The sequence below is a fragment of the Penaeus vannamei genome, chromosome 27, assembly GCF_042767895.1.
Source record: "Penaeus vannamei isolate JL-2024 chromosome 27, ASM4276789v1, whole genome shotgun sequence".
Taxonomy (NCBI): Eukaryota; Metazoa; Arthropoda; class Malacostraca; order Decapoda; family Penaeidae; genus Penaeus; species Penaeus vannamei.
This window is the reverse complement of record NC_091575.1, coordinates 12,947,277-12,965,034: the sequence shown is the minus strand read 5'-3', so window position 1 is coordinate 12,965,034 and position 17,758 is coordinate 12,947,277. Positions and strand designations below refer to the sequence as shown.

Genomic DNA, 17,758 nt, shown 5'->3' with positions numbered 1-17,758 from the left:
ATACGTTTTCACAAAATTTGTAACATTTTGGTATTATCACCACCACGCCCTCTAGTGTTTAATGTTTCATTAACGTCAATTGCATGTCTTACACTGCAAAATTATTGATTTGCATTCATACCCATGTCTGCCTCTGTCACAATATACTGAGAAATTGGATTCAAGGAACATACTGTTTATAAATGAAGCAGAATATTTGAGCGCACTGTCTAGATATTTTCAGTGAACGATAATCAAAGTATTTTAAAAAGCTGCTGCATCCCTATGGTATTGTACGCTACCGGCAGATGTGAACGAGTGTGCTGCCAACTTCTCAGTCTGTGATCACTTCTGCCAAAACATGGACGGCGGCTTCAATTGCTCCTGTGCTGAGGACTATATGTTGCAGGCTGACGGGAAATCCTGCAAAACGACAGGTAGGTTTCATACGTGGTTTTAATTCATGAAAAGGGTGCATTTGTTCTCTCCATCTGGGAAATTTTCCTGTTGGTTAAAAAAAAAAAAAAAAATCTGACCATTCAGATACGTACCCAAGATCGTGGCTGTTACCGATACCAGTGTTCCGGTACTAAGATTGATACCGATGATTATATTAGTTCATTTTTTATGTATATTTGGAGATAAGTGCTCGTATTCGTGTGAATTCTTTAAAAAAAATACTTGCCGTGATTGATTCTGCTTTGCAAATTATTCAATTTGTATTAGAAATTACATCCTGGGAAAGATTGCCAGCCGAAATATCTTGAGTTGCTGAATGGTTGCCATGTTTTTTTGTTTTTCTTGAACTGTATCAAAATGTCCATCAATCGGGACATGACGTTTTTTCCACTTTTTGCCAGATTAATTACAATCACAGTGTAGGTGGTCATACTCGCTAGAAAATGCAGCCTCCTTTTGTATCCCGGGCTTTTTTGCGGTCTTGAATATATATGTAACAAATCACTATCCTGTTGGTTATTATTTTAGGCATGTTTTCCCTACCAATATTACCTGTCCAACTTCCAGACGTTGGACGTAAGAACTGCTTTATGCAATAAATATCCTTATTGTATCTTTTTTCTCCTGCTTCCCTGTTGCTAGTTCATTTCTAAAATGGCGGTAAAAATCTGTCCATAACTCTCCAAACCAGATCATTGGAAGTCTTTCCTTACCCAACGTATTATATTCTGCAGTGGACGTGAATTCTATCAAGTTATAGACATGTTTATTATCGCACCTTTGCCTATGCGGTTACTATGAAGCTCAAAAATATCTACGGAGTTTTATTGTCTTTTAAAATATTCAATGACTTTATTAGATTTGTTTTTCTTCCAACGCCAAAATTAGCTTGGTTTTAAAACTATCTTCAAAATGTACGAGAGGATCATAATTTCACCATTCGATATCCGTGACTGATCATTCTTGTTTACTAGAATAACAAAAATAAACCACTGAATGGATACAAAAAGTCTACAAAAAAGAAACTACAGTAATAAGCTGGTAGGTATGTGCGCTGTGAACCACGTCACTTGTGTAAGAGAAATACAGTATCGTCACCTTTTTTCAGTACGAGGCGACGCTCTACTTTTCATGGCACAAGGAAAGGACATAAGGATGTTGGATCTTGGCCTTACACTCTACTCGCAGATCTATTCAGGCTTCTCTCAGGTATGGAAATTTACGACTGTGGGGCAATTACGTAGCATAAGGTATTAGAACTAAAAATAATGATATCGAACTACCTGGGGTTCGTAATGTTTCTTGGCTCAAGGATTCCCTTAGATCAAAAAGATGTCAGGTGGAAATATATTGACTGAAGTTTTGTCAGGTGAATTGCATTTTTTTCAGAGTATAGCCATTGCGTATGACCCGGTCGATGACATGGTCTACTGGAGCACCGATCAGGGAGTCTTCAGGATATCTCGAAGTGGAGGCACGATGCCGTCTATCGTAGTCAACGAAGGTCAGACTTCCTTTTGGAATAGTAAGATTAATAGTAATAGATTGATTAAAGAGGTGGAAGGTCAGTAAGCAGGGGACTGTTAAACGATATCAGAACCCTCATCTCAAAATTACCTTTTTTCCCGCACAGCATCGCCACTTTCCCAAACTGCTGTTAAGATTTTTTCCCGCATGAATCCCCCACGTTACCCCACTCTGCTTTCTCCCGCTCAGGCGTGGGCATGGTCGAAGGGCTCGCCGTCGACTGGCTCGGGAGGAATCTGTACATGACGGACTCGATGCTCAAGCAGATAATGGTGTGCTCCCTCAGCGGAACCTCCTGCCACGTGCTGCTGTCGGACCTCACGCACCCGAGAGGCATACAGCTGGACTTGGAGAACAGGTAATCTTTTGGGATCTTCAAGGATGTTTTTGTGGTAAATTGTCGTGATTGCCTTTTATTAATGGGATTTAAGCATCATTGTTCATTCTCATGGCTAACACCCAGAGGTTTTTCCTGTTATTGTTAAAGGGCTTCTGTATTCTAGGGATAGAAGTAGGGGAGTAGGATTTGAATTATGGGGATAAATGAGAGGAAACGTCTTTCATGATTTAGTGAGAGGTTAGGCATGGAGTTTAATTGGTATTGATTTATATCTACATTTGTTTGTGAAAGAATGAAAGCGGTTTGAATTGCACAGCGGAAATAAGCAATATAAATACACATGGATCTAGAGATATGATAAACCGATAGGAATAAAGTCCGCCATAGGCATGACCTTCAACACTGTAACGAGGACCATGCACTGGACTCGAACACCTCGTTTGACCCCAGATACGTGTACTGGACTGACGTAAACCAGTCGACCTTGGAGCGAGCTGGCCTGGATGGGTTACGTCGAACAGTGCTCATTTCGGACGGCGTGAGGTGGCCCAATGGGCTCTGGATAGATGCTCCAGCACGAAGGATATACATAGCGGATGCCCATACCAACGAGGTGTTCCATGTGAACTATAATGGGACCGATCGAAAGGTGGGTACAATCTAGGGGTTGCACGACAGAAACGTTCTATGCATATCTTTTCTCTATTCTTTAAAATACTTTATGATAACCTAACTGTTAGTGTTTTTATTGCATATTAGTTTTTTCTTATATATTGACCATTTTTTTTACTCTCTTGGCACTTTGGGTTTTACTGCATATTGATTCATCTTGCATGTTTTTTTTTATTGCACATCGCCTCTTGCCTATCATGCAGTACCTAGCGGAGGCGGCGGTGGACCACCCGTTCGCCATCGCCGTGTGGCAGGAGCGCCTGTACTGGAGCGACTGGGAGCACGACCACATCCGGTCTTGTCTGAAGCGCACTGGCAAGCAGACGAAGCTCCTTGTCAAGGGAACCCACAACAACTTCTTTGGACTGGCTCTCTATCACCCTGCACTGATGCCGCTGGTAGGGTCTCTCTTCAGATCATTTTGGTCTATAGACAGCATTGATAGTTGTAATGAATGGATGGGTACAGTGAATGAATTACTATTTATAACAAATTTGGAACAATTAGCTTGTGACGTAGAACAATTAGCTTCTGTGATGTAGAACAATTAGCTGCTGTGACATAGAACCCTCTCCTTCCCCAATGGAAAACCCACCATACAGCAATAGAAGAAAGTGTATTCTCCTCCACTAATGCCAGGCTCCTTTTGTTAGATCGACAACCCCTGCTCGTTCCGCCAGTGTAGCCACCTGTGCTTGCTGTCCCCGGCTAGTAGATACACCTGTGTGTGTCCAGCCGAGATGGAGCTGGCGTCCGATAAGCACACTTGCATCGGTAAGCTAGTAATCCACCCCGAAATAGGTTTGTTTTCTAGTAACGTTGGTTGGAGATATCCTTCTGTGCCAAGGATGTATTTATTTCAAGATTTTATAAGGACGACCTTTATGTAGAATGACCGTTAGTTTTTTTTTTTTTTTTTTTTTTTTTTGTATATACATATACATCTGAATTTAATGATAATTACAAATACATGTACCTTAAATTTGAGTAGTGATAAGCCTGTGTCCTCCCGCTTTCAGATCTCCCCAGACGCACATACCCCTTTATCGCCGACGGAAGCAAGATCTTCCAGCTGTCCCCCCGCCTCCACGGCCACAGCACCTTCGCCGCTTGGACGCCCGGGGTCACCCTCAAGCGCATTGGAGGTTTTGCCTACGATCCCATTCAGGGTGAGTTCGAGGAGGAGTGCTTGCATCGTTTTGATTTCTGAGGGGGAGGAATTGCTTTAGCAGAGTCGTATGAATCCTGATGTCGAATGAGGCTTCGGTACTTTGGGAAAGGAAAGGGAGCGTTTGGATAAATGTTTTTAATTTATTTTCGGTAGCCTTTAAAAAGTTGGATAATTTTTTTTCTTCACTTATTTTATTTCCCCTTTGACCTTCTTTTTTTTTACGTCGAACTTTCAGACACTGTAATTGTGAGCGACATTTGGGAAGGGAGCATCTACAGTGTCAACAGGGAGACAGGAGTCACGGTGCCCATTGTACCGGGCATATCTCGGGCAGTTAGCGTGGCTGTCGGTAAGTAATAATGGTAACGAGTAATGAGGGTAATGGTAATGATAATTAGTGAAGACCTAATTGATAATTAGTAGGGATAATCGACCAGTTTGTTAAAATTATGCTTGGCCCGACCCAGTAAATATGCACATATACCGACATGCATTTACATAGAAGTAAATGTATATTTTATTATGTCACATACATCTATCTATCTATCTTTCTACCTGGTAGATATGCATGTTCAAACTGATAGCTATGCACTTGTTTGTGTATATGTAGGTCCGTGGACCGTACTCATGTTGACATGTAGAAAGGTATGAATGAGAATTAATATCTTCGCAATACAAGAAATGCATTTGACCGGTTTCGTATACATATATTTCTGACAAAGATGTATTCGAAACCGATCGAATACATGTCATATATTGTGAAGATATTAATTCATTCATACCTTTCTACAATATAGGTCCCCATTCAGAATATTTCTTGGGTCGGGCCTCGCACAATTTCAACACAGGCTGAGTGGGAATGGTCTGAATGGAGGGGGGGGGGGCAAGGGTAATGGTATCTCCAACTACAGAATACGTCACACTGTAGGGCCACCAGTGCAACGTGTCAGTATCACCTGCATTAATAAGGGCATCAAGAATAATAAATCTCTTGGAATCTTGCACACGGTTTAATTATTTCTTGGAGACATTCGAGCTTCAAACACACAAAACATTGGTACCCATGTACTGAAATACAGCTCCTTGAACAAAGTATAAAGCATTTAAAAAATGGCAAACATAAGTAGCAATTCATCACACACAAAAATAAAATAATTACATCGTACCCAAAGCAGGTGTAGCACTGACGCTTCACATCACCACAGGCACGTCACGTCATGACAGGTACACCATCTTATGACAGGTAACCAGCCTGCACCCTTGCAATTTCACTTCTATAAAAGATCATATCAGGTATTAGCACTTGACACTTTTTTGACCTACATGGAAATAATAGCATATCACTATTCATATAAAGGCAAATACAGTATACCAATTAACACCAACCAATGCGAGGACCATGTGAGGGTGGAAAATCACTCTGCAAGGCAAGCCCAACTCCAGTGCTCTTTCCCAGACTACACCGAAGTCCTTGGGGTTATCACTATGACTGCAACAGTTCTTTAACCCTTTAACTGCCAGCTCTTCCCCAGAAATACTGGCGTTAACAAGAATGTCACTGCACAAACGCAATTTCTATGAGCGTGTCAGTCAACAAAATACCCTCCTCGAGGTGGTGGTGGCGCCTAACACAGGCTTTCGCAGCCAATCATGATGCAGAGTACATATGGACCAATCAGAACAAAGCGCTGCTCGTGCGTGAACCAATCAACTACAAGGATGGGAAACACGTGCAAATGAGCTATTATCAAGAATTATTCAATGCATATTTAAATTTCATTCTAAATGTCAATGTATATATTCATATCAGTGATCGTCTCAAACTCAACCTTCTGGTATAACCATGCTCTCTTAGACCATATCACATATTTCAACTTATTTCACTGGATAAACGGGACATCTGACTCATAATGACAATTATCCATTCATTCAGTTGTACATCAGCCTATATACACGTATGTTTCACATAACATAGTCTACATACAAAGATATTTCAAATAAAAAATGCCAGCAGCAAAAAATGAAATAAAATTAGCACCGTTTTCTATAAAACATTATAATCAAAGAAAACTTTATCACTGGAAGCATATAACGAAACTTAAACTCGCAATATTGTACAGGGGGGATGGTAAGGGTAATGGTGGTGGGGATTACGGTTACCCTTACTAATAAGGAATGGTGAGGATAATCCCGAAGATGGATTAAGTAAGGATAGTGGAAGTATTACGGGTGACATTAATGATATTTTTTAGCTGTCAATCTTCGAGAAGTTACGAAAATGGGCAAAAATAATTGTTGACAAGCGTGATAATCTATTGGGCGTTGATAATTTTTTGCCAGTTGTCAGCCATTAATAATTTAAAAGTACTTAAAGTACTGGATGATCGGGAAATCGCAAACCTATCATAAATTTAAATGTAATAGATGTAATTACAGAAATTTAAGTCAAAAGGAGAGTATTTTTCAGATGAAAGAAAATGAAAAACTTTTTAACGTTCCTTCCCATTAACAGACTGGCTACGGAGGAACGTGTACTGGATCGACGGCACGAAGGCGGCCGTGGAGGTGATACGTGAGGACGGCGCCTTCCGCACGGAGCTCCTGAAGGCGATGCCGCACCTGACGAGCATCACCTTAGCCCCCCTCCTCGGGTCAGTGTCTCGCGTGAACGGAGGGTGTAGTAGCTTTTTTTTTCTTTTTCTTTTTTTTTTTTTTTTTTTTTTTTTTTTTTTTTACTCTTGAATGTTGTACTTTCTTATTGCTTCCATGCTCCCTGCTCAGTGTTGCCAGCATGTCAACAGCCCCTCTTGATTCATGGACCAGAAGCTTTCTTGCCAATACGAGAAGGGGGATTGTGTTTCGGTCGAAACTAGTGGTTCACACACTGACAACTTCTTTTATTGTAAACATAACTTGTCCATATTCGGGGCTAGGGACTAGGGAAAGAACCGTCTATTTTTAATGTAAATGTAATTGATAGTTTTAATTTTGAAATGCATACTAGTGTTCTGATCTGTGACAAAATAAATCTGGGTTTGTTAAAAATTACGGAGATCGAATACATTGACAATATGAACAGAATCATTGAATCATCCTCATAACCAGGAACCTCATTTAGAGGCTTTAAATATCGAATGAAAATGTATTACTATTTTGACCTCTCTAACCACCGTTTTCCTATGACAAGTCGGTTATTTGTTAAGCAAACTATTTCAAATCGGGATGTAGATTACCTCTTACTCTTTTGTAAAAGCTTTTTATACATGCTTTACGTTTCAGAGGTCAGTTGCTAGGAAAAATTATTACGAACTACAATAATGTTTGAACACTGGAATAAGTGGAGCCCAAACCACCAAAAATCAATGCATATTTTCAGGTTCATGTACGTGAGCGACGCCAGTATTGAGCCGTTCATCATGCGGTGTGGTTTGGACGCCAAATCCTGCAGCAAGATCGTCACGGTCGACCTCGTCCAGCCCTTGTCAATTACCTTTGAGACGAATCCCGATATCAGTAAGGTTTCTAGACTCTACTGACTATAATGAATATTGTCTAGTAGAGTATTGGAGTATTTCTACATTCTGCAATTTTCACCCCTTTCTCCCCTTCCCACTTTCAATACACACGCGAAAGGTAGTCAGTCCTTCCAGTACAGTTCTCGCTCCTTTTCATAGAACGCCTGTACTGGTGTGACCGCGCCCTTGGTCGTATCGAGAGTGTGGCCGAAGACGGGACCGACCGACGGGTCTTCGTGCAAAACGCGAAGAGCCCCGTTTCGGTCCTGGTGACCCGTTCGCAAATCTTGTGGTCTGAAGAACGGACTTCTCTCATCTACGCCGCTTCCAAATTGGATAATAGTTCTGTGCGGGCAATGGCTCTTGGTGCGTGGGTAGATTTATATTATTTAGGTCTGCATAATTTCTAAGAACTGGATTTTTTTTCTTATCTTAGGGGATGTAAATTCTTGCCCTTCCCCTCCTGCACCTCCTCTTGGCACTGAACCCCTTCCTTCACTTACAGAAATGGGCATTCCGGAAAACGGAGAACGTTCCCTGAAGCTCATGGAAGTTGGATGGAAAGTTCCCGAGCAACTAGCAGCGACAAACCACCCTTGCCTGCAGAGTAATGAGAGCTGTAGTCAGTTGTGCCTTGGAGACAACTTTAGCGAAAAGGTGAGTGGATTTTTTTGTATTTTTCTATTGGTTTAAATGTTCTATGATTGATGTTCACAAATCCATTTCATTAAACAATATACCTGCAGAATAGAAATTAGCAGTTTACCTTAGCAAGCAAAGTTGATTTGGAAGAGCTGTGAAGCAGACACGCAAATCATTTCAGGAAAAGTAATCACTTTTATTGAACTAATTAGCACGAGCAGATAGAGAAAATGGATGCATATACTTATGATCTGATTCCACTTGGTAGGTGTGCGCTTGCAGTTTCGGCTACAAACTCCAGGTGGACTTGAGAACGTGTGAATCCGTCAAGTGTAACGACATCCAGTTTCATTGTTTCCGATCGCACACATGTATTCCAAGTTCCTGGAAGTACGTCTGGTGCCACATGACTGGCGTTTTATCGTTAATCTGGAAATCTGTTAGGCAATTATGGTTCATAAATATGATTTAAGCGTCTATATATTTACCACTCGGGTAAGCCATACAAGAAACGCCTTGTTTCAGATGTGACTTGACCCCCGACTGCCAAGACGGCGAAGATGAGGAGGATTGTAATCAGCCACAAGCGTGTAAGGAGAAAGAGTTCCAGTGTTCTACAGGCTCGTGCATTAACAAGCTGTGGACATGTGACGGTGTGCACGACTGCGAGGATGGCTCTGACGAGAAACTCGATGAATGCTCGAACGTAACATGTAGCAGCGGTGAGTTCATGCCTCTAAGAAAAATTTGTTTATCGATCGTTAAAATATCTTGTACGCTTAATGAAGAAAATCAATGCCCTCTGTGGTCTAATCAGCCTTAAAACCCGATTTAGAATCTAAGATAAAAAACACACTTACTGAATACACTCTCGAACAGCAATCCTAAAAAGTCGCTCATTGTTTCCTCCACCTCAGTGCACTGGAGATGCAAGTCGGGCATGTGCATTCCGAAGATGTGGGTTTGTGATCAAGAGAAGGAATGTGACGACGGCTCAGACGAGACGGAGTGTGATACTTCTTGCCCGGAACACAAAGTCGCTTGTAGAGATGGTTAGTAGTTCTTTGTTGCGAGGAATTTTTGGTCCGGATAGAATTACTAAGGAAAAGCCGTTTTGCTTAGAATAGAGGGGTTGATCTTGTTTGGATTCTCTACGAAGATTTTTTCCTTGTTAATCTGACGAATTTTGCCTTTTAATAAAGGTTTGTTTTATTGAGTACTTTGCTTACAGAATGAATATGCTGGGTAAATTATGCAGAACTTTATTTACTATTCTAATTCTGTAAAGTTTACACACAAATGTATAAATGCATGCAGTACATTCTGGTAGAACAAAATAGATATATGAACAATTGAGACGACTAGTTTTGCAGTGACACGAATCTCTAGCTAAAGTCGATTTTTTTTTTTTTTTTCACGCATTTAAACCCAATTTCAGGAAAATGTGTACCAAAGGTGTGGAAATGTGACGGCGACAAAGACTGCCTGGACGGAAGTGATGAGGAGAATTGTCCAAGTAAGAGTTTTAGCATATTTAGATTTATCATGGGCAACTAAAGGCTTAGTCATCTCCGAGCGAACAACACGACGAGACGCCAAAAGGTGCAGATGCAACATAAACAGGCGCCCAATGACTCGGTGGCGAAAGCATCACGTGACAAAGGGTGACATCACGTGATTGGACCAAGAGAAAAGAAAGAAATCACGAATGCGAGACGAGCAGTTCCAATGGATCGGAATATAGATCATAGTGTACCAGTGTGGGAACAAGAAATTAGGGTAGAAAAAGTTACTGAGAAATATGCTTTAACATTTGCCGAGACGAAAAATTTTGATGTGGGTTCTTTCCAACTGTAGGAAATTGTGATAACAGCAAGGGCGTGACCGGATAACTGGAACTAGAAATGGAAGACAGTAACAAGTTAGAGCTATTCTGGCATATAATTAAGATTAGGAAGAAAATTAAAGACATTTATGAACGTAAAATGGAATTGCTAAATCATCAAATACATGTCAATATTGTGTTAGATGTAGCTTTATCAACATTTAATGGAAACATATAAGCTTCAGTGTAATTTTAAGTGCTTTCTAAGTTTGATAGCTCAGCGGAAGTGTTGGCAGTGATAAGTCCTGTTTTTCGACAGTGAGATTGATTTTTTGTCTATAAAGTATTAGAATCTGTTATTACTTTACTTGATGGTTGATTAATGTAAAAGCGTAGAAAAGGAACTTGGTTTGTGCTTATTATAATTGTTTATTTTAGAGTATTTAGTTTAAGCATGTCTATTGTTTTAACTACTAGCTTGTTTGTGATCGGTATTTTATCTAATTCATATATTAACTTCAGATATTAAATAATTGCTTTTATAATGGTTGCTATTACTTTGTAATAGCTAATTCATAAAGATAAAACAGTTTTGAATGTTGGTTTTGTTTAATCAAGTTTCATGACTGATTATTATACAGGTGTTTCCCAAACTTTTTCGGGTGCGACCCTAAAGACAGCCTTAGCTTGGGCTAGCGACCCTAAATGTGGAAACGTAGTAATATGTCCAACCATTTTCATGGTAGTTATACTTGTAGATGTAGATTTATATTAGCATACGGTATTCTATACATATATAGGTGTATATTTCCAACACATTGAATTTCAGTAAACGTGTTAATAAAAAAAATACTTACTGATATATCTAGCTATGGATTCTTTTATTCTTCTTTTAAGACCCTCTGGTGACCCTCAGAAAAACTGTTTAGTTGTTAGTAAAATATCCTGAACCCAAATAATGTCATCTGAATTTTGTTTCATGTAATCTTTGATATTGGGATTTTATTACATTGCATGGGTAATTAAATATTATTTTTTTTTTTATCAAGATTTAACTTAATCCTTGAATTCCACTAATTGATAGTATAAATATTGTCACATTATAATCCACTGATTAGTTATTTAAAGTTACGTTACAATGAAAGAGAACCATGAAACATTAATTAATCTTGCATATAAGCCACTAATACTAAGGAGCCTTTAATGGAAATGTGGAATTAGTGCAATTCTTATTACATATAGTAGACCCTAATAGAAATATGAACCATTAATATAAATGTATAACATGCTTTAGTGTTTGGTTGGTAATTCAAGCCATTTTCCTTGGTCAGCTGAGTGTAAGAGCAACGAGTTCACCTGCGGCAACAAGAACTGTGTGCCCCTCCGAGTCACCTGTGACGGCGAGGACGACTGTGGCGACGGCTCCGATGAGGGCCTGCCTTCGTGCCAGCCCCCAGCCCCCCCTCCGACGTGCCACAAAGGCCAGATCATGTGCGAGCGCCACGACCTGTCATCCCCGCCCATCTGCATACCACTTGTTAGCGTGTGAGTTGATGGTACTATTCTCTCTCTCTCTCTCTCTCTCTCTCTCTCTCTCTCTCTCTCTCTCTCTCTCTCAGGGGGTCCATTTACATCTCGGTGCTATTGTGTATATTTGTCGAAGCTAATTTTAATGTTCGTTATTTGTATTGTAAGTTTGTTGATCTTGGTTTACTTTTTTGTGTGCAAATTAACCAAGTTGAGTGACTTTTTGTAAAATAAGCAATACAAGGTGAATCAAATTTCTTACAGCTTCCATGTCTGTTAAATAACCTGCCGATACTTAATTTCTGTTCCGTAGATGCAACGGCGTTCGGGACTGCCCCCTTGGCGAAGACGAGGACTGTGATTACTGCGCCCGCCACGAGTTCAGCTGCTCCTCGCACGGCTGCATTCCGAGAGGGTAATGTTCAGTTGCAGAAACTTAGATGCCGCGACGGGAATTTTTTTTTTAACTTAAACGATAATTGGATGCCGTGACGGATAAAAAATTAACTGTCTTAAACGATAAGATAAATACTTACTAGGTGACGCAACATTTTGTTCTCATTCGTAAATTTTGACAGGTGGATGTGTGACGGGGAAAAGGACTGCACGGACGGCTCTGACGAAAGCCCTTATGCCGGTTGTCCGCCTGACAATGACACCGTTAGTGATGGTAAGCTGCTTGATCCCCCCCCCCCCTCTCCCACACATACACATATACACACAAAAGTTTGAGGTTGCTGCCTAGTTTTCTTTTGTCTTGTATATGTATGTGTATATGCAATGCCGTAAACGTCAATGAGTGTATAAAGTAGGAAAACGAAGGGAGGAAGAGGGAAAGGAGAGAGAAGGAAGGGGAATGAAGGGAGCTGGTAGGAGGGAAGGGGGGATGGGGATATCTCTCCCTCTCCCTCTCCTTCTCCAATATTCTTATTCGCTTTTTTTTCAGGATTATTTTTCAACATTGTCAGATATAAGTAATTTTAAATGCAGTTGGTATTACTGTACCAATTCTGCGCTATTAATCAATTTTCAGGATCTACACATGAGTATAAGGTTAAGTGGAACAGTAATTGAGATTCTTCCAGCAAAGGAGCTTTTTTTCGAAACATTGTGGCCTTTGCAATTTCTGAGTTTGAAGTTCAGACCCATCGGTTATAGATATTCTCCTTGTAATCATTTTGTGAAAGCCGTAGGCATGTCACGAAATTAAATCATTTATTCCTCGGTATGGTAACGCAGCCCCGCCGCCGCCGCCGCCAGTCTGTGGAACGCACGAGTTCGAGTGCGGGAGCGGCGGCTGCATAGCGTCGCGTCTTGTGTGTGATGGCTTGGTGGACTGTCTTGATGGCTCCGATGAGGGCAGCTTGTGCGGTAGGTTCTAGGCCGTGTCATTCCAGCAGGTTCAAAACAGTTGTGCACCAGATCATTTTCGTAGACTGATCTGTATGTAATGTTATATATATATTTTTTCTTTCTTTTTTGCGAGAACTAAGTACTCTGATATTTTTAAAAATCTATTTTATGCGTAGCTTGATAAAAGGAAATGTAATTCTTCTCAATTATCCCTCAGCAAAAACCTGCTTGGGAAACGGTGGGTGCCAACATGTGTGTAAGGAAGGTCCAAAAAATCGCATTTGCTCTTGTTGGAAGGGATTCAAACTCGCCGAGGATCAGACTAGCTGCGTAGTATGTAAACTTTGTAAATGTATTACAAAACAAATCATTACTGTACTTGCAGACATGCACAAGTAATTTCCTGGCACACATCAAATGTCATCAGAAAGCATGACTGACGTGTAAAATACTTATGGTCACTTGTAACTACTCTGAACAGGATGTGAAGGAATGCGACGACGAGGCCACCTGCAGCCAGAAGTGTGAGGAAAGACATGGCTACCACTTATGCTCCTGCCTACCCGGCTATACTCTTAGACAGGATCAACGTTCCTGCAAACCAATAGGTAAACTGAACGAGATGTTAGCAATATATTCCAATCCTAAAATGCGACTTAAAAGTGAAAAGGCAGCCAAACAATTGACACTGTGGTTAGTGAAGTCATGTCATTCAATTGTGCAAACATAAATGTCTAATAATTTGCTAGTTCGTATAGACGAAAAAAAAAAAATGAACATATTATGGTATTGGTTTTCTTCCTTCTAGGCGGCGACGAATATGTGGTGGCGGTGCATCCTGGTTCCATCCTGAACATGTCCCACTCCTTCCATCTCGTTGAGAAAGTGACGATGCCGTCTCATGTTCAGTTTTCGTCTCTCGAGTTTGCACCAGAGTCCCATCATTTTGTTTATGCTGACAGTAAGAACCTGCTTCTATGCGAGATCCATACATTCCAAAACTATGCTGCTTGGGCATTTAGTTATGAGTATTGAAATGCTCATATTAGTAGTGTTCAATGGGTAAAATTGCATTTATCAATAATCTGGGTTTCCAATTTCTAGAAGCTCATGGAACTATTGGGAAGATGAGCATGGATGGCAAGCTGACCACACTCCTTAAGCACAGAAAGCGCCCTCAGGGTCTTTCTTTGGACCCCATTAGCAACAGCGTCTATTTCTCTGAAGAATTCGGTAAAGCTGAAGTTGTGGACAACAGTTTGCCAAGAGCGCGCAGGGAGACGAGTGCTGACGGGGCTTATTCTGTGATAATGGTAAGTCTCGCTGGTGGTTTGGCTTTCATTTGAGGCTTGTTATATGAAAGTAAATGGATTTCCTTTTAGAAAACATATCAATAGAGCATTTTGCAGGTTCAATTCTTTTACTGCTAGTGGATAAGCTCATCATAGCACATATAAGAAAGCCAATGCACAAAAACATAATTAATTTGTGGAATACCTTTACTTCTGTTTTAGTGGTGCCATACCTTTTTTTACACCAGAAAACTCTTTCCTGCACTACTTTCCTTTAGCATGATAAAGTATCCTAAGGTCCAGTTTCAGTGTTGACAGCTTTATTTATATAATTATATTTAACACAATAGGTCTGCGGGATGGAGGGCGACAGAGAATGCAGTATGGTGTACCAAGGACACGGTGAAGAGATCCCTGCAATCCGCGTGGCCCCAATATCAAGACGACTCTTCTTCTGCACAAACAATATGGCGCAGGAAGAGGCAAAAATTTTCACCTCTGATATGGATGGCAGATCGGCTAGAATTATCAGTCATAAGGTATCAGTCCATGCAGAATTGGGTAGGTTGTTAGACTGAATTGGGTTGCTTATGATAGATTAACGAAGTCTTCAGTAATGTCATTGAATATCAACTGAAATAGCCAAAGCTTCAGGACAAGTATTCAGGTTTCCGTGCCTTAATTACAGGTTGTGAAGTGCGGGGACCTGGCAGTGGATGAGGCCAAGGAGCGAGTGTACTGGACCGATCTTTCCCGTAATGTTGTCGAGTCTGTCAAATGGTCGGGCGATGGCCACCGGATTATAAAAGAAAATGTGTGTAAATTCTTCAAGTATAGCATTGCAGCATCGATAATTGATATGAATTCTGACAACTTAATTACAGTGCAAATCAACACTCCATTCTTTTCAAAAAATCCATTCTGACACAGGTACACACGCCAATTGGACTAGCCCTGAGTGGAGACTGGGTGCTGTGGTTGGACACGCACAAGCATCAGGTAATAAAGTGCAGCAAATTCGATGTAGGCGTCTGCGAGCAGCACACCATGGGCTCTGCTGGCATAGCTTTGATTGTTCAGCATCGTTTAAGAATGGAGAGTTCAATGATTGGAGGTAAGGGTGAAATTCCTCTGTAAAATGAGAGAGGAGCTATCAATGAATTATCAGTGACTCTTCATGCAAGTGTTGCATCCGTGTTGAAACCTGATAAATATTTGTTGAATATATTTGATAATTTTCTTGTTTATCCAAGGTGGGTATACACAAGGTAGAAAAATAGATACTTTGAGAATGTGGAAACTTGTAATGGAAAATAAATTCTTAGCAACATCATTGTATTGCTTTCTGTTGATTTATTGCTTTGTTCTAATTATTGCATATGTTGAAGCCTGCACAGCAAAGAACTGCAGTCACCACTGCACGATCCAAATGGACAAAAAGGCCAATTGTATGTGCAAAGTCGGCTACATCACAGCACCCAACCGTCCTAACGAGTGTGTCAGGGTACGTTCATCAAATAATTATATTGAGCTTAATTATAGACACCCTGCCATCTAAACTTGAAAAAAAAAATCTTAATCTTATTTTCCACAGTTGAAATCGTGTGACCACAGCCCTTGTCGAGGCGAAGGTATATGCGAATCCCACTCCGACACAGAGTTTATTTGCAGGTAGGTTGGAAGTGTTACAGTAATAAGAACAGGATGTACAATTTTGAAACCTTTTACTGTATACTCGTAAGCATATTATACGTTCAATGCGTTATGCTGTAGAGATTATAGTTTATCATTCAATAATTGTTGGTTGATTGATAGCAAATTTAGTGTTATTCTAACATGTTTCACTCTTCCAAAATCTTGGGAGCTAGAATTTGCAATTATAAATTTCTGGTGTTTGTGTTGAAATATATGAGCGTTGGCTGGATACATCACTCGTCTACCATCAGAAGAGTAGGGTGGGGGTGGGGGGTGGGGGGTGCTTCAGGTCCCATTGATCTGGTGAGTCGGACCAGACACCTCCCTATACTAGACAAAATGCCGCCAAGGTGCACCGCGGCCTGTGTAAGGGGATGGTGCGCCCAACCCTTGTTCATTCCATCTTGGGCCAGGGAGCTCTCTCTCCCATGTGTATTTACCCTGCATGCCATTTCTGCCTTTGATTTCAGATGTAGTTGGGTGTGAGCAGTTAGTCCGTGGTGCAACTCATAGGAATGGTAATCTTTTAGATCTTTTACTAACTGATGTGAGAGGGGTTGTTGATGTAGATTCCATCGCGCTAATAGGACCTTCCGACCACTGTAGTCTAGTATACAGAATCCAGCTGGACTTTCCTATACCTGGCTTTACTCTTACTAGATGTCTTCCTAAAGTCTAGAATGAACTGGAATTGTCTACCATGCTTTTGATAGCATTGTTTAGCGAAATGTTTATGATGCTCCTTGTCCTGTTAAAGCTTTGGATTTGTTATTGTTGGACATCATAATGAGGTTTGTACTCGGCAAAACTCTGAAATCTCGTTCACATGATAAAGCATGGTTTAATAAACGGTGTCACCAGGCTTGTAGAAACAAACATGCTGCCTACAATCCTGCCTACATGGGTTTAATTTTTAAGTTAGTCTTTTGGTGTTGGTAAAGTTTTAAGCATTTTAACTGAATTTTTAACTGGTAGGCAGCATCATGTTCATGTTGGTGGTAGTTTTACTTGTATTCCCATGTATCTTCTGGGGTTCCTCAGGGTAGTGCTCTTTATCTTGTATACAAGCGATATGTGGTCTGGCATATGCTGATGATACTTTTCTATGCCGATATTCCTTTTCCGGCAACGAGTAGTAGCTGACAGTCTATCTGTAGACCTGATGAATCAATCGTTGAGCTCTCGATGGGGCATGATTGTGACACCCCATCTGCTGTTAACTTGTTCACATTCTTGAAACACTTGTAGTCAATAAACGTTCCAAAGTTGCTTGCTAAGACAAATGCAGTGAAATGCTGAAAGCGAAAGAGTTGCTACAAATTCAGGAATAATTATGATTTTGCACACACGTTTGAATACTAAATAGGAAAATGTACAATGAGATAAAATAGTTAAACAATATTGGATAAATATTAAGAATAAATGGAGGAAAATATGAGGAAAATCCATCCACAATATCATCCTTTCAACATAACATTTTTCATAAACTACTTTTGAGGTATTTATACAGACAGTTAAAGTACCTTAAGAGTGTAGCTAAAGGCTAGATATTGCCATTAAGGGATGGGAAACAATCCGTTCTTTAGTTCGTAAATGAAGATGTTTCATATGAATATTAGAATACTTTTGGAATGGCTTATATCACATTATTTTACGCAAGCTTAATAACGAAAATGGCAAAACTTTCTTGTAGACTAGTGGTTAAAATCTCGGTTTAATACTTTATTACGAACATCTGAGGAAAGGTAACATCGAATGCGT

The 17,758-nt window shown here is 40.4% G+C and overlaps 1 protein-coding gene across 1 annotated transcript in view; it reads left to right on the top strand.

Annotated features, from left to right (window-relative positions):
- The window catches only part of LOC113811783 (vitellogenin receptor-like), a 32,351-nt gene that overhangs the window by 13,289 nt on the left and 1,304 nt on the right, over positions 1-17,758 (top strand). The window contains exons 9-38 of the mRNA XM_070140838.1: positions 288-416; positions 1,547-1,647; positions 1,828-1,942; positions 2,155-2,323; positions 2,756-2,954; positions 3,181-3,375; positions 3,631-3,751; positions 3,997-4,146; positions 4,384-4,497; positions 6,661-6,799; positions 7,525-7,661; positions 7,823-8,029; positions 8,169-8,320; positions 8,574-8,695; positions 8,831-9,027; positions 9,223-9,357; positions 9,744-9,821; positions 11,462-11,675; positions 11,971-12,072; positions 12,236-12,327; positions 12,897-13,028; positions 13,228-13,343; positions 13,492-13,618; positions 13,819-13,971; positions 14,115-14,323; positions 14,653-14,841; positions 14,991-15,116; positions 15,233-15,416; positions 15,691-15,806; positions 15,897-15,973. Of these exons, the coding sequence (XP_069996939.1) occupies positions 288-416; positions 1,547-1,647; positions 1,828-1,942; positions 2,155-2,323; positions 2,756-2,954; positions 3,181-3,375; positions 3,631-3,751; positions 3,997-4,146; positions 4,384-4,497; positions 6,661-6,799; positions 7,525-7,661; positions 7,823-8,029; positions 8,169-8,320; positions 8,574-8,695; positions 8,831-9,027; positions 9,223-9,357; positions 9,744-9,821; positions 11,462-11,675; positions 11,971-12,072; positions 12,236-12,327; positions 12,897-13,028; positions 13,228-13,343; positions 13,492-13,618; positions 13,819-13,971; positions 14,115-14,323; positions 14,653-14,841; positions 14,991-15,116; positions 15,233-15,416; positions 15,691-15,806; positions 15,897-15,973 (4,297 nt within the window). The remainder of the gene's footprint in view (positions 1-287; positions 417-1,546; positions 1,648-1,827; positions 1,943-2,154; positions 2,324-2,755; positions 2,955-3,180; positions 3,376-3,630; positions 3,752-3,996; positions 4,147-4,383; positions 4,498-6,660; positions 6,800-7,524; positions 7,662-7,822; positions 8,030-8,168; positions 8,321-8,573; positions 8,696-8,830; positions 9,028-9,222; positions 9,358-9,743; positions 9,822-11,461; positions 11,676-11,970; positions 12,073-12,235; positions 12,328-12,896; positions 13,029-13,227; positions 13,344-13,491; positions 13,619-13,818; positions 13,972-14,114; positions 14,324-14,652; positions 14,842-14,990; positions 15,117-15,232; positions 15,417-15,690; positions 15,807-15,896; positions 15,974-17,758) is intronic.